This window comes from Prenolepis imparis, unplaced genomic scaffold (assembly GCF_030444845.1).
Source record: "Prenolepis imparis isolate NDT839.2.m4 unplaced genomic scaffold, iyPreImpa1.0 SCAF_12, whole genome shotgun sequence".
Taxonomy (NCBI): Eukaryota; Metazoa; Arthropoda; class Insecta; order Hymenoptera; family Formicidae; genus Prenolepis; species Prenolepis imparis.
This window is the reverse complement of record NW_028141170.1, coordinates 7,127,784-7,143,524: the sequence shown is the minus strand read 5'-3', so window position 1 is coordinate 7,143,524 and position 15,741 is coordinate 7,127,784. Positions and strand designations below refer to the sequence as shown.

General features: G+C 30.6%; 1 protein-coding gene and 1 long non-coding RNA gene across 5 annotated transcripts; both read right to left on the bottom strand.

Annotated features, from left to right (window-relative positions):
* Nucleotides 1-2,181: 2,181 nt before the first annotated feature.
* Nucleotides 2,182-3,577, bottom strand: LOC145943915 (uncharacterized). Its single transcript, XR_014426599.1, has 3 exons — nt 3,481-3,577; nt 2,805-2,913; nt 2,182-2,384 (listed from the first exon to the last, which is right to left on the bottom strand). It is a non-coding gene; the product is annotated as an uncharacterized LOC145943915 (long non-coding RNA).
* A 2,169-nt stretch (nt 3,578-5,746) lies between these two features.
* Nucleotides 5,747-14,194, bottom strand: LOC145943488 (progestin and adipoQ receptor family member 3). Of its 4 annotated transcripts, none has more exons than XR_014426524.1 (8): nt 13,684-14,194; nt 10,442-10,624; nt 7,973-8,133; nt 7,689-7,845; nt 7,443-7,595; nt 6,976-7,255; nt 6,609-6,839; nt 5,747-6,286 (listed from the first exon to the last, which is right to left on the bottom strand). XR_014426524.1 is itself a non-coding variant. In XM_083051040.1 (8 exons), exons 2-7 carry the CDS (start codon nt 10,586-10,588, stop codon nt 6,700-6,702), a joined length of 1,038 nt encoding a protein of 345 aa, XP_082907166.1. In that variant the 5' UTR covers nt 10,589-10,624; nt 13,684-14,192; the 3' UTR covers nt 5,747-6,286; nt 6,675-6,699. The 4 variants fall into 4 exon arrangements, 1 of the variants encoding a protein (XP_082907166.1); XR_014426522.1 differs by having other exon boundaries at nt 6,613-6,839; XR_014426523.1 differs by having other exon boundaries at nt 6,617-6,839.
* Between the last annotated feature and the right edge of the window lie 1,547 nt (nt 14,195-15,741).

The following is a 15,741-nucleotide window of genomic DNA, read 5'->3' as shown; positions in this document are numbered from 1 at the left end:
CGCTAGATTCGACATTTCCGGCTCGTCACACCCGTAGGTGCCCGCGACACGTATCACAAATTACGCGAAATACGTGTTTGGAGAAACGTCTCACGACAAACACTCGAACTCGCGAAGCGACGAACGCCGATTTTAAATAATCGCGAGGTGCCCGACCGCGTAATCCAATGGGTAGATCGAGACGTTTGTTCGTCGCTAGATTCGACACTTCCGACTCGTTACCCGCAGGTGCTCACGACACGTATCACAAATTACGCGAAATACGTGTTTGGAGAAACGTCTCGCGACAAACACTCGAACTCGCGAAGCAACGAACGCCGATTTTAAATAATCGCGAGATGCCCGACCGCGTAATCCAATGGGTAGATCGAGACGTTCGTTCGTTGCTAGATTCGACACTCTCGGCTCATCACACGCGGCAGGTACCCGCGACACTTATCCCCGATTGCACTCGCGACCTGTAACAAATAAAATACATATATATATAGAAAAATACTTAAACAAATATAACCAAAATGATATGTTTCTTAAATGTTATTATATATTTATTTTTCTTACCTCACAGTTGCCTCGCTGTCGCCCGATGCCTTCCTGGGCCTCCTCCTCCTCTCTTGGTCGACCGTCGTTGCTTCTTCATAGCACTCACAGTTATCAGCTGATTTCTGTCAAAAAATATTAATCGAGAATAAGATATAACATAATATTTACAACATATTACTATTTTAATTTTTATAACATATTATTTGAAAATTTAATTCGCAAATTTTCTTTATTAATATTTTTTGACAGAAATCAGCTGATTAGAGCATTAATTTGCTAATTAATTTTTAAAATAATATGTTATACAAATTAAAATAATAATATGTTTTAAATAATGTTATAATATTTTTGACAATTATTAGCTGATTTCTGTCAAAAAATATTAATCAAGAATAAGGTATAACATATTACTATTTTAATTTTTTACCATATTATTATTTTAAAATTTAATTAGCAAATTAACAACTAATTTCTGTGAAAAAATATTAATCGAGTTTATAATAAATAAACTTTATATTATTTTTTTTTAAATATATATTATTCTAGTCGTAATAAAAATGGGAGAGAACGAGATAATTTTTATATATTAATTATGTAGATTAATAATAATATAATATTAATTTATAAATAAGAATATAGATAAAATAATAATTATTTTTTTATGTTAACCAAATCATAAATCAATATGATTATTTAGTAATAATATTATTTATATAATATTAATTGCTAAATAATCATATTGATTTTTATGATTCGGTTAATCTAAAAAAATAATTATTATTTTATCTATATTCTTATTTATAAATTAATATAAGATTATTTATTATTAAATTAATATATAAATAATATTATATTAATTTATAAATAAGAATTTAGATAGAATAATAATTATTTTTCTATATTAATGGAATCATTAATCGAAAATGATAGAAATTTAAGATGCAAATTTTGAAAAAGAAAGAGGAAAGCCCGATTTAAAAAATGTTATAATTAAAATAAAATCTAATATAATTTTTGTTCATTAACATGTTAAATTTTGAAGAAATAATGACATATTGTTTTAATAAATTATGGTGTATAAATTAATATTACTTTTCAATTAAAATTTTCAAAAATTAAATAAATATATAAAATTTAAATAGCAGATTTTCTTATTAGTCGTCAGATTAGTTTCATTAGAAAAATTAATTATAAAGATATTTCACTCATAAAATTATTTTTTAATTATATTAATAGATTCTTTATTAAAATAATAGTTTTAAACCTTTTTTAGATAATTTATAATTTGCAACAAAATTCAAGGTAAAATTTTTATAATTTTTAAATTTTATGTATATATAAATTAATATTAACGTATATTAAAGTAATATTATGTATAATATATGTATTTATCATATACATATATGTATATATTTTATTTTTCTCAAATATGTGCTTCCTGTATTATACAATATATAAAATTATATCTATAAATATTTGTCCTGAATTTTGTTGCAAATTATAAATCATCTAAAAAAAGTTTGAAACTATTATTTTAATAAAGAACCTAGGTATTAATATAATTGAAAAATAATTTTATGAGTAAAGTATCTTCATAATTAATTTTTCTCATAAAATGACTAATAAGAAAAAATCTGCTATTTGAATTTTATATTTATTAGACATTAATTTATAAGGATATTAATTTATAAGGACCTTTGTTTTTAAAGTTCGCAGAAGTGTGGTGTCTTGAAGCAGAGTCGTCTTCTTCTTCTTTTTCTTTTTGGCTGCTAGGGCTTCCGGGGAAAATTGAAGCGGAGTCGAAGTGTCGACCTTTATACGCTGGCTGAGATGCTGCGATATATCTGTAAAGAAAATTCATAAGAATTTATTCAACAAATTAATACTCTTAAATAATACAATAAAGAGAGATATTTTGTAAGGATTTATGTATATTTTTACAGAAATATTAAGATATGAAAACGATAAGAGCCAAAATTGTAACCGAGCATATCGCGTAGCAGATCAGAATTTCACGGACATTGTAAAGGCCGAACGAAGAATTGTGAATATTTTCTTGCCGACAAATATATTAACGTTGAGAACGCGTATAACTTGAAAATTTCGATGTAGTTACCCCATACCTTATTCATGTTATTCAGGAATCGATTTCTGTATCATTTCCGGCAAACATTTTTCACTAACAATTAATATAACTACACGATGAAAAAAAACGCGTGCGAACTACAACATGCAAGGTTTACGAAATGGCGAAGACGTACTACCTTTTTCGCAAGTGTAATGCCCTCTCGAAGCGGAGCGGAAGATCAAACTTCACGCGCTGGCTGAATACTTGCCATATATATCAAAGATGGAGCATGGAGCATTCTATGTCTGAAAAAAAACTCAACAAATTAATATACTCATAAATATTACAATAGAGAAATATTTTATAAGGATTTATATGTATATATTCAGAAATTATTATAGAAATATTATAGAAATATTATAGAAATCATTATAAAAATATTAGGATATAAAAATGATAAGAGCCAAAATTATAACCTAACATAGAGCAGATTAGAATTTCGAGAGATAATCAAGTGAAAATTGCAAATATTCTTGTCGACAAATATATTATTGTGTTACGAAAGCGTACAACTTGAGAATTTTGATGCAGCTATCACGTACCTTATTCGTATTACTTGGAAAACGACTTCTATATCATCTTCGACAAGTATTTCACGAACGATTGATATAATATTTCTCGGCGGAAAACGGGAAAGATATAAACACACGAACCGCGGCTCGCAAATAACGAAAATCTTTTGAATGCATAAACGCCACCACACAGCAAATCATTTTCGGCAAACATTTTTCATGAATAATTAATATAACTTCACGAAAAAACGCACGCGAACTGCGACATACAAGGACTACGAAATGGCGAAGACGTATTACCTTTGTCGTCTTACGTAGTGCCCTCTCGATGAAGCGGAGCGGAAGATTCACCTAACTTCACGGCGCTGGCTGAAATACTTATCATATATATATATATATATATATATATCAAAGATGGAGCATTCTGTCTGAAAAAAAAAAAAAAATCAAGAGAATTTACTCAACAAATTAATACTCATAAATATTGCAATAGAGAGATATTTTATAAGGATTTATATGTATATATTCAGAAATCATTATAGAAATATTATAGAAATCATTATATATAGAAATATTAAGATATGAAAATGATAAGAGCCAAAATTGTAACCTAACATATAGCAGATTAGAATTTCGAGAGATAATTAAGGCCAAGTGAGAATTACGAATATTCTAGTCGACAAATATATTGTGTTACGAAAGCGTATAACTTGAGAATTTCGATGCAGCTTAGTACCTTATTCGTCTTACTCGGGAATCGATCTCTGTATCATCTTCGGCAAGTATATTTCACGAACGATTGATATATATATTTCGCGCCGGAAAACGGGAAAGATATATAAACACACGGACCGCGACTCGCGAATAACGAAAATCTTTTGAATGCATAAACGCCACCACACAGCAAATCATTTTCGGCAAACATTTTTCATGAATAATTAATATAACTTCACGAAAAAACGCGCGCGAACAGCGACATACAATAAGGACTATAGAATATGGCGAGGACATCTTTGTTTTCGTAAGTGTGGTGCCCTCTCGAAGCGGAGCGGAAGATTCACCTAACTTCACGCACCGGCTGAAATACTTGCGATATGTGAAGCACCCTGTCTGAAAAAATAATTCAAGAAAATTTACTCAACAAATTAATACTCAATATATTGCAATAGGGAGATATTTTATAAGGATTTATGTATATTCATAGAATTATTGAGATCTGAAAACGATAAGAGCCAAAATTGTGACCGAATATAGCAAATTAGAATTTCGGGAGAAAGAGAGAGAGAGAGGGAGAGAGGGAGAGAAAGAGAGAGAGATGGTCAAGGTCGAGCGAGAATTGCGAATATTCTTGTCGACAAATATATTGTGCTTTAAACGCGTATAACTTGAGAATTTCGATGCAGTTATCACGTACCTTATTCGTATTACTCGGGAATCGACTTTTGTATCATTTTTGGCAAGTATTTCGCAAATAATTAATATAATTTCGCATCTGAAAACGGAGGAGATATAAACTCGCGCGGACCGCGACTTGCGAATAACGGAAACGTTTTGAATGCAGAAGCGCCACCACACAGCAAAGCGTGAATATCTATCGGTAAAGATGAGTTTGCTCAATAGATAACAGGTTGTATAGGTTAGATTAATACAGTAATTCTAAAAGAAAGATACGTGTGTTTTATAAAAAAGTGCTTATAAAAAATATAAATGTGTGTAAATATCGTATTTTTGTTCATTTCAATATGCTTAATAGACAATCATAAAAAACAATTGTGCAGCATTTATTATATTTCTAATTATATTATGTATGTGTATGCATATGTGTGTAACAGTAGAAAGTATATAATTACTTAATTAAAAGGAAGATTTCTTTACAAAGAAGGAATCTTTCGGGCGGTAAGTATTCTTTTTAATAAATAAAATATTTATTTCTCTTATTTTCTCAACAATTCAGAGAACAACATTATTTCATTACAGCCGTTACCATCTACTTTCTACTTAAATAATGTAAAAAGGCTACCTCTCTAAAACGTGGAATTATTCTTATTGGAATCAATGAGGTAAAAGTATACGTACAATGTATATAAATATCATCGTTATATGCTTGTTTAGTACAATTATACCATTCGCACAGTTTGTAATTGGGAAATATGCGAATTGTGTGCATAAGTATGCGTTGGAAGTTTAATGGTTTGCGAAATTACATAACATCCCTATTTTATCAATCGTCAGTGTTGCTTCGCACTAAATAATCATTCACTAATATTTTGCTAATATACGTTGCACACGTTTGATATCAATAGACTCTCAAATAATAAAGGAAAGACTTTTTCACATCAGATATACCCACGTCCCAATATTTCTATTATTCTTAAAATATTTATAAAAAGGTGCATACAAAACGCTGTGTTCTTATTAATCTATATCGAACAATTCGAAATGTCCCAGTCTCCTTGAAATGTGTATAAAGAATAAAAACAATTCTAACAAAGATATATTCTTAAAAATTAAGGCTCGCATTTAACCCCAGCAGGAAACGGTTACAAAATCTCATCTCTTTATTATTGTTATATAATTCCTTAAGATTTATAAATCACTTAATAAATCTAATAATTAGTTAAAATTTCTTTGTATAAAAAATCTAATATAAAAGATATATATTTATACCTATTTATATTTATTATTTATTATTAAATATACTTTTTGATTTGGAATTATAAATTTAAAGAATATTTTTAATGATATTGAATAATTAATTATTGACTTGTCTTTAATCCTGCTAGGATTAAGGACCTAAAAAAATAGAACGTGATTTAGGATAAAAAGAATTATTTTTGCAAAACATGTATAAATAGTGATGTTGAATAAATATAAATAGAGCTACAGAACATTGCAAATAATACCCACCACGACGAGTGTCTCTTTCTATCTAAAAATCGCAATCTATATTTCCTAAAGACGTGTCGAGACTATCGATATGCATATACTCGCAGTGGATTTTGTATCTCGCAAGATGTATTCTTCAAGATACCGTAAAACGGCGGTTCCGTGATTAAAGACGACCAAGTCTTCATCATGCAAGAGCAGTCCATGGCGAGGACGGATGCTGTAACAGAGTATTTACAGTCATAAACCTTGAACTTATCGCAGTATAATTCGGTGTAATTTTAGTAGTCGTAAATTTTTTCACGAGATTAATAAATGTTATAATTACTTTTATACACAAAATATCTTGAACTTTTACGCTCTCATTCAAATATTGTATCTATGTGATGATATGAATATTTTAACTTTTTTTATAAAGTTAATATTTTTTCTCTTCCTTACAATTAACAGTAAAAATTTAAAATATAATAAATATATTCTTAGATACGACCGGAGATATGGAATATACTGGATATTGTGAAAATGTGGTTAAACGCACGCACATACACACATAAATTTACGGTACTAGTCGCAACCGGCATTGAATTATGACTATCATTTCGACATACGTGGCTGGCCGTCGGAATCCGTATGTCATAATAGCCTACTGCTCGGACATCCATGATTCATTCTGTATTCCACATAAAGCATTCCGCTGTTATGCCAGTAATAGAGGGCTAGCACGACCAATGCGTGCCACCATTGATGCGACGAACCGATATAGTCTACCCAGCCTACGGTGAAAGCATATTGCGAATTTGCTTATTTCGACACATATGACAATATACAGTGATATTCTATTATATTTCGTAGTGCAGAATGCTATTACGATAACGAACGCGGTAATCACGTCAATAATAATCGAATTACCAGGGTAAAAACGTTCGGGTATCTTGAACATGTAGAACGTGAACGCTATCGCGTTAATAATGTACATTCCTATCACTCTGGGAATGAGTAACTTAACGATCGGATTATCGAAGCCGCCCATCGCGATGGTCCAATGCAGCGTTGGCAGCACTCCATATATCGCCCAGCACACAAATACGGCTAGCTTAATGTTGCCGTTGATGTTTAGGCTCGGTATCTGCAGTATCATCGCGAAAATGAAGATCACGAACACAGTTATCAGATAGAACCATTGTAACTCCTGTAAAAAATTAATTGATTCATAAGTCAGTTTAATTGGTCGATCGCGTTAACACTATACAAAATTATAGAAATATTTTTCTTTCAACTTTTTAAATACAAGTGATATATCGTAGCGTGTATATAAATTTAAATAATAACTAAAGTTTTGCTGAAATAATAACTAGATGAAATTAATATTACATTACCTTGTGACACCAAAAAGCATAATAAACACCAGACAAGTAGATCGACAACATGCTCAGAGCAATGCCGAACAAGTCGAAGGATAGGAAGCACCAGTAATCCTTTTCGCTTCGACACGAAAACGTGTGATATACGGACGATAGGATCATACATATCTAAAGGCAATTTTATTTATATTTATTTCGTCATTTCTTATAAAGAAAATGCTTTTTTTTCTTTTTTTTTTCATATTCTATCAATTTTCTTACCTGAAAACAAAGAAGCAACAGGGACACGATCAATTTATCGCTGAACGGCGCGTGAATATTCAGTAGACAGAGATCGTATAGAGTCAGACCGAAGAAGAGCATCCAGCCGAAGATGTGGCTCCATATGTTGACGGTCTCGTTTGTCCACCAAAATATGCTACAAAACGCAATTTTTCCATCAAAAAGCGCATGCTGTCGCCCGCGTCGAAATATGTATGTCCATGTATTTTATCTTCGAGACCCGTTTATTGCCCGTTTATGAGTTAAGGAACATTAAACTCAACCTTTCGAGGCATAGTTTGGTGCTCAAGCAGCCTCGGTAACCGCGCAGTATGTAAGGATTATATTGAAGAAATTGGGGCGCTTCTTCGAACCGGAGCAATCGTCTCAGATCTTCTTCCTCTTCCGGAGTAACTTTTTTCTTGACTGTCGAATTGTCGCATGCCTGAAATGATTTGAAAACGGAAAGAAAATTAAGACATATTCAATATATTTAAACACAAAATTAAAAAAAAATATCTAAAATTTTAGACATTTGTTTTGTACGATGTCTTCTAGACTCTTATATTGTTCGGAAGTGTACGTTCAATATTTTATACAGTATACATATAATTAAAAGCCACATACTTCTTCTTAATTGTAACGCTTTTAAAGCGTGCAAAATTGAAAAAAATACTGTTTTTTAAGTATTGAATAATAATGGTATTTAAATAATAAATTTTCAGTATACATATATTAATGATTAAATCGAATATTATGTCACTTTCAAGTTATCAGAGGAATTAACTATTATATATACCTGTTTTGCCTGCTCTTTGTCGAGCTTATCGCTGATATTAAAATTATATAATGAGATACTTATATAAGTTATACATTTTTTTAAAACAACTATAAAAATTATTAATGTATGACATTAATAACTATAAAAAAAGATTTCCATAAAATAAAAAAAAATGTTATGTCTCTTAATCATATTAACAGAATCAAATGAAAAAATGTTGAAAACTAGAAATTATATAATATATATATATATATTTTTTAGCTTAGCAATTCTTCAATCTCTGACACAGCTATTTCTAGCTAATATATTCACATTTTTTGTTTTAAATATGAATGAATAATATCTGTGTATAAAAAATTGCACATTATATTGAACAATAATGTATTGAATAGAATAGAAGTTGTGTTTTCTTTTAACGTAATTGAATCTAGATTTCAATAATAGTATTATCTAAAGGTATCTTACATAAGAGAAAAGACCGCACAATGACGCTTCGTTGCACTCGTAGTATTCTGAACAATACGAAGTGCTTTCATCGCTTTCATCCGTGGCATTCCTCAGCAATGTAAACTGTCTCACGACAATGGGATGTGATACGACTTTAGAATACAATGAGTTTCCTTTTTAATTTGACGTAATTATTCATAATTATCGAATTATACATAATTCTTTCCGTTTCCAAATTATATTTTTGTAATAACTAAACAATAAATCAAAGTCTAATATATTGGAAGAGAGAGCAATTAGTCGCGAAAATTATAAAGATATATTATACGTAACTCTCATGAAACTACTTAAAATAATTCTGTTTCATATAAATTTTACAAATTTATATATAAATATAGGAAATCAATTCTTAATGTAAGAAATTTTAATATTTAATGGAGTAATATTTAATGTATCGAAATTTAGTTGAATAATAGTTAGGACTCATTTAATATTAATTTATAATGATCTATTTTTACAGTTCAGAATACAGATTAATATACGATTGATCCTATATGATTAATGTCAAGACACAAAATGTCACTCGAGTAAATTGAAGATGTACTTAGAAGGCGAATTTAATGCGTACAGGATACGCTCCTAATGACTTGCAAAGAATCGCAGACGAGGATGTACAAAACGTTTTAGTCACACTATCTCGCGAAGATAAATGCGGTAAGTAGGCCACAACGGGACCTGCCTTTCATCCGAGTGTGTCAAGTTTATGTCTGCTTTCCTCTTGCGGCCACGTAAGTCCATAGCTAGCGAAATCGATTCTCGTAGTTGTACATCCACTATGATTAGAATGATTATCATTGCGGGCAAAAAGAGAATAATGATCGAATAATCTCGGATTTTGCCGGAATATAATTTCAAAGGACTATATACCACCATCGTAATAGATATTCATCGAATAATTAATGATCAATTCCCTTTATCTATCGTGATTCATGACCGAATAATTAACGCGATAAATTGCGAATGATTAATGTATCTTAGCGAAGTAGATTTTATTGTAAACGTTGAATTTTCACGACGATAAGGATAAGGATTAATCGCCTTTGCAATGTACACACAGAAAAAAAAGAAATGCAAAATTTACACAGTTTATGCGCAACCTAGAAAGCATCTATTCATGTCTTCAATTTAGAAAACGGAAGCAAACGACTCTGGCAAGAAATGGAGCACATCAACTATGTTTTCTTACATGGTTCGACAATTTCCGGAATCAAGTCATTGATTATATTCGCGAGTTTTCCGCAAAGCATACTATTTTTATTCATTTACAATGGCATATCAAATTCGCGTGACGTATAATCGCTGCATAATCGCACCGCATTTATTCTACACGTTCGCTTTTAATTCCCTTTTATACTTTTCTTCTTTATTCTTAAGTCTTTTGTTCCTGGATTATTCTTAATTTATTCTGGATTTAATTAAAATTACCATATCCAACACAATCATTATATATGGAACGTCGACTGACCTTGTTGACGAGCGGCTCGCTTGCTTCTTGAACCAATTCTGTTGCAGATTGCTTTTCATGACTATTATTGTTATGCAGTTGGCCATTATTAGACTCTTTTTCACAGTGGTCGCTAACCTCCTCTACGCCCGCAAGTAGTTTCATCATTCAAACAGCGTGGACCCTTTATATAACACCTGCTTCCTGAAAGATATAATGATAGAAATTAAAGATAACTGTTCGTCGCAATAATATCCGCGATAATATTGCTGTCAAACGAGACTCGCCCTAACATATAATCTTCATTTGGAACACGATCTAGAATTAAACACACGACAGAATATATTTAAAGAATTATACTTGACAGCGAGATTAATCGCAAATATAAAATTTCCGTATATCTCGAAAAGAATGTGTGTATATATAGAATATCTATATTTTAAATTTAAGAAAATTTGGAACCTGATAATTTAACAAGTATCCAAACATTATTAATTATTATTGTTCAGTGTGAAATATGTATATTTAGAGAGATATAATAATAATTTAACATACTAATAATTATACTCTGTCGATTACAAACAAGTTTTTGTTCGATTGCAACAAGATGTGTGCCTCTGTGATTTTTATCATATTCTTCATAAAACTTAAACATCAGATTTAAAATATTTAATTTTCCGCATGACGTTTGATGCACGTAACTTTCTTGAAAGGGGAGATTGCTCGCAAATAGAAGGTAAGCAAGAACCGTCACAAACGCTTTCTTACGCGACGCGGTCTAAATGGAAACGAATTTTTTTTCTAGCCGAATAAAAAATTGGTACATCATCGAGAGAGAGAGAGAGAGAAAGAGATCCCTTGTAAAGAGAAAAATTGCAAAATCGCGCAAAAGGAAAATTAAGTAGCGCGCAATTAATTTCCAAGCCTCGGCGCGTAATCGAATAAAAGATTAGAAATCTCGCGGTTATATCGAAACAACATTGGGTTGAAATTTTACGTACAATTTCTAATCGTTAATTCAGTGCGGACGGAAATAAAATGGAATGTGCAAATGTCAATGTACACATCGCGCGGGGATAATGCTAAAAGCGGGCAAAAAATGCATGTCCCGCGAGATTATTCGTGTTGTCCTAGTTGTCTTTTTATCTGGACTCGACGTGAGAGGAGAAGAGGAGATACCTGTTCACTCTCTCTACGTCACGCAAAGTCTAATCTACGAGAAAGTTGAAGGCGCTCTTTGGAATCTGTTGAGATTGTACGTCTAGACCCGGTGAAAAGTACAATCGTGCAGATTATATTTTCACCATTATATGAACAGGAAGTATAGCATGTCTACGTAACGATTCGTACAATTTCCGAAGTTTTGATCTTTTCGACGCATTATACAACGTTTCACGTCCACTTATTTATTTATATTTTCTGATAATAATAATAATGATGCAGTGAATATGTTAGATCGATACGAAAATGATGATAATGTCCACAAATAAAAATATTTGTTACGTATTTATAAAAAAAATTACATATGCTATTAATTTAGTAGTAAAATTTTAAAATTTTCTAATAATTTATTTCAACATTTATACGACCTATTTAAAAATCAATATCTAAGAAGCTTATGATTTATGCATTAACCTACTAATTATATATTTCTATGTCTTATTTTATCACTATTGTCGTTCTCTCAAATCACAGAAATTATTTTAACTAATATAAAAAATAATAAATTTCTCTTTTTAACAAAAAACTCGATAAATTTATTACTTTTTTAAATTAATTATACTTCACAAAACTTATTTTCCATTTAAAATCTATTTTAAAGTAAAATAAACTAATTGATATAAATTAAACAGATGTATAATATGTACGAACACATGGCCATAAAAGTTATAATGCATCGTCTAATTTTTTAATATTTGCTCTGCGTAGAAAGATAAATTTATTCTTTTAACTTTTGATTAAAACAACACTGATGTATTCTTGGCAAATATAAGTAAATATGTGTATATACAGGGAATACATTATATTGCGTCCTTCACGAAATTTCCGCAAAATCTATATGCAAAACTGCAGATTATATTGCTAATGTGAAAAGACGCATTGCAGTAGGTACAAACTTCACGCTCATATTTCAGATATTTATGCTTTCGATACCTGCATAATGAATAATTACGTTAATCATGTTGTGCAATGGATATATTATCTTGCGAACAAACTAGAGAGAGAATCAAATAATATCGTTCAATAACATAATTCTACACTCTGTAAAATCGATAAAGGTGCGTGTCATACTCATTTATTAAATTAATAAAAAGATTTAGATATTAATCATTAAATTTATCATTAAATATATGCAATATATGTACGTACGTATTATACTATACGTATATAATATAAATTTATATAATATAAATTTATATATATAAATTTATATAATATAAATTTATATATATAAATTTATATTATATAAATTTATATAATATTATATTAATACGTATAATACTATGAAATACCTGTAGCTTTCTAAATTATCTGCATTAATTCAGAAAAGCTAATGTGAATAATTGATTTATAGCGCTCTATGTATATGTATAATTAATTTAAAGTTATTCTTTTCTTAACACACTATTGTATGTAAAAAATCTTCAATTTATATAACAATAACATATGACAATAAAATGAATAACTATGAAATAGTAGCACATGTAAATGATAGTATTGTTCTCACGCATCGTTATCGAATTCATGCGATAAGCCAAGTTAATGACCTATAAACGCGTCAGTTATTAAATAATTCATCAGTCTTCTCATTTCCTTAGATTTATGGGGAACAAAGTCCTACTATTATTGTAAAGCACTATTACTGTAAAGCACTAAGCTTCAAGAATAAGATGACATTGAATTCATCGAGCGAGATATGTGTTCGGTGCCAATTTTGCAGAGTTAATTTTAATTTATCTTTAATCAATGATAATCATTATAAATCTGCGATGTTGTTAAAATATTTTCAATAGTAATTTTCATATTTTTTTCAAAAGGGGACTATAATACTTCATTATATGTTGTTTTTGTTATAAATTTTCTCGTTTACGATATAAAAATTTTTATTTTTCTAATATTGCAAAAAAGCATATCTCTTCTAATCTGTTTAATTTAATTAATTAATACGCTTTGAATATGCATCATAAATAAAAAATGATCTTTGATAATGATTGATATATGTATCTAATATTCTATCGAAATAATTTTCAAAATATATTCACCGATTAACGTCTTCAACGAGCACGTATCCTGAAGAACGGCAATCGTCAGTTTTGCAGATAGTCGAAGAAACGGAGAGTCACATCGAAGTCTCGTAGTTGATCCTATTGACACATTGGCAAACTCCTCGCATGTGCGAGTCTCCTCCGCGATCGCAACACGATCGACCGCACTGATTGTGAGCGCGGCGAGCAGAAGACTGGCAGCGAGCGGCGAGGAAGACGATGACGACGTCGACGTCAGCCAGGGTCGCACGAGGAACACACGCTCAAGAACTACTCAGGTCCCCCTCGCGCGTTCCAGATATAAAAGGGGGTCGCGTTAATACTTTCACTGTTGCTCTCGGACAGCCGAATGTCCGTTCTGTTCACCGTAGGTTCGGGTTCGGATAGCCTTCGTGTTATCAATATCATGACACTCTCACCAGTACACCTATACACACATATATGTATATGTAGAATATATAATTATATAATTTGCAAAAAATGCAAAGATCTAGTTTTTTTATCAGTAATATATGCGTACTGCTTTTTTATGTCTTTACGGAATTCTAATAAGATTTCCTTGTTGAAGAAACATGTTTTCAAGATTCTTCAAAACATTTTTTTTAAGTTGTATAAAATTTCTAACATCTGTGAAAACTTTGTTCTTTTTCTTTAAATTACTTGAGTATAACATTTCTAAATTTTAACATGGATTATTACTTGATAATTAAATCATAACATCTTTATCTAACATAATTATATCTCTTACATTCTTATTTAAATTTTGATTTAATTATACAGTTTTAACAAAAGTTTCTCCGTCATTTTCAAGCACGAAGAACTTTTTTCGTTCGCAAAGATCGCGTGTAACAAAATTTTTAGCAGCATAAATAGGTTTCATGTTACTTTCACATAGAAGTTGTTTCACGCTGACATTGAAGAATTGAGAAAGACGGGTGATTATTAAGACTTTCGAACAAGGCCATCGTTGGTATACGATAATATTTTTGCAATTCTGGCACGAATCTTCAATTACAATTTGTAAACGATAAGTAATATGATAAATGCATAACGCAAGACGTGGTCGATGCATCATCATATTATCTGCTTATCGTGCGCACGCTCGAATCTGTGATCTGGCCACGAAGAAAAAAAAGATTCGCTATTATTACCTTATCATGTGGACTTTATTATATAAAGGGCTAATGCTAAAATATACACAAGATAAGTTATTAAAAATGTTCATTATTGCGGTAGTAATAATTAATTATACACATGAATAGTCATCTTCTACTAGAGGTGAACGATGATTAATTTTCTTCGAGGACTATAACTTTTAAATACCAGATTCGACGTGTTTTTCGTAATTAAATTACAGCAAATACACGTTCGTATGAGACAAGGTCGGCGTAAACAGCGGGCCGCCGTATTACATACTAATCGATTTGTGTTTGTTATGTTGTATGTGTTGTGTTCATGTGTGTCTTCTCTAGATTCCTTTAGTCGCCCCATCAACTTGCCATATTTAAGCACCGATTACATCGAGACGCTTCGCTATAACGCGTGCTTTACATGTTTTCGCAAGACAAAGTCGTTTTACTTATGCACTAATTAAGTAATTGTATTTTATGACGTATCAGATTTTATTTATCTATGATTAGAAGCCAAAACACATTGCTAGCACCATCAAACAGTGCAATTATGTAGTTTTATATAATCTTAAATAAACTATCGTGTTGAATGACATTTCGCAATTTAACAACATAATTTGTTCATTTTGTATATAGCTAGTTTTTTTAAAGAAATATGTAATCACATCGCTTTACTCTTACAGCCATAATATATTAGAGATACAATATTGAAATTGCAGTGTTTAAATAAGATTTTATTTTAATCTATTTGCCCAGCAGAATGGACAGTCGTGTGTCGCAAATTTGTGTTATAGATGAAAAGAAAAAATACCAGAAGAAGGAGCGATCACAAGAACTAAATTAAAATAATAATAATAAAAAATTGTCGTTTAAACAAATGCAAATCTGCACGCAAAACAGCAGTAAAAGTATTGATGCGAGTAAA

Bases quoted from the DNA above. Each gene is read 5' to 3' on its own strand.
- LOC145943488 (XM_083051040.1), bottom strand. From the start codon at position 10,588: ATGATGAAACTACTTGCGGGCGTAGAGGAGGTTAGCGACCACTGTGAA. The intron at 8,134-10,441 runs GTCAGTCGACGT...AAATCATTTCAG, and splicing joins GCGAGCCGCTCGTCAACAAG to GCATGCGACAATTCGACAGT. The intron at 7,846-7,972 runs GTTGAGTTTAAT...TGCGTTTTGTAG, and splicing joins ACCAAACTATGCCTCGAAAG to CATATTTTGGTGGACAAACG.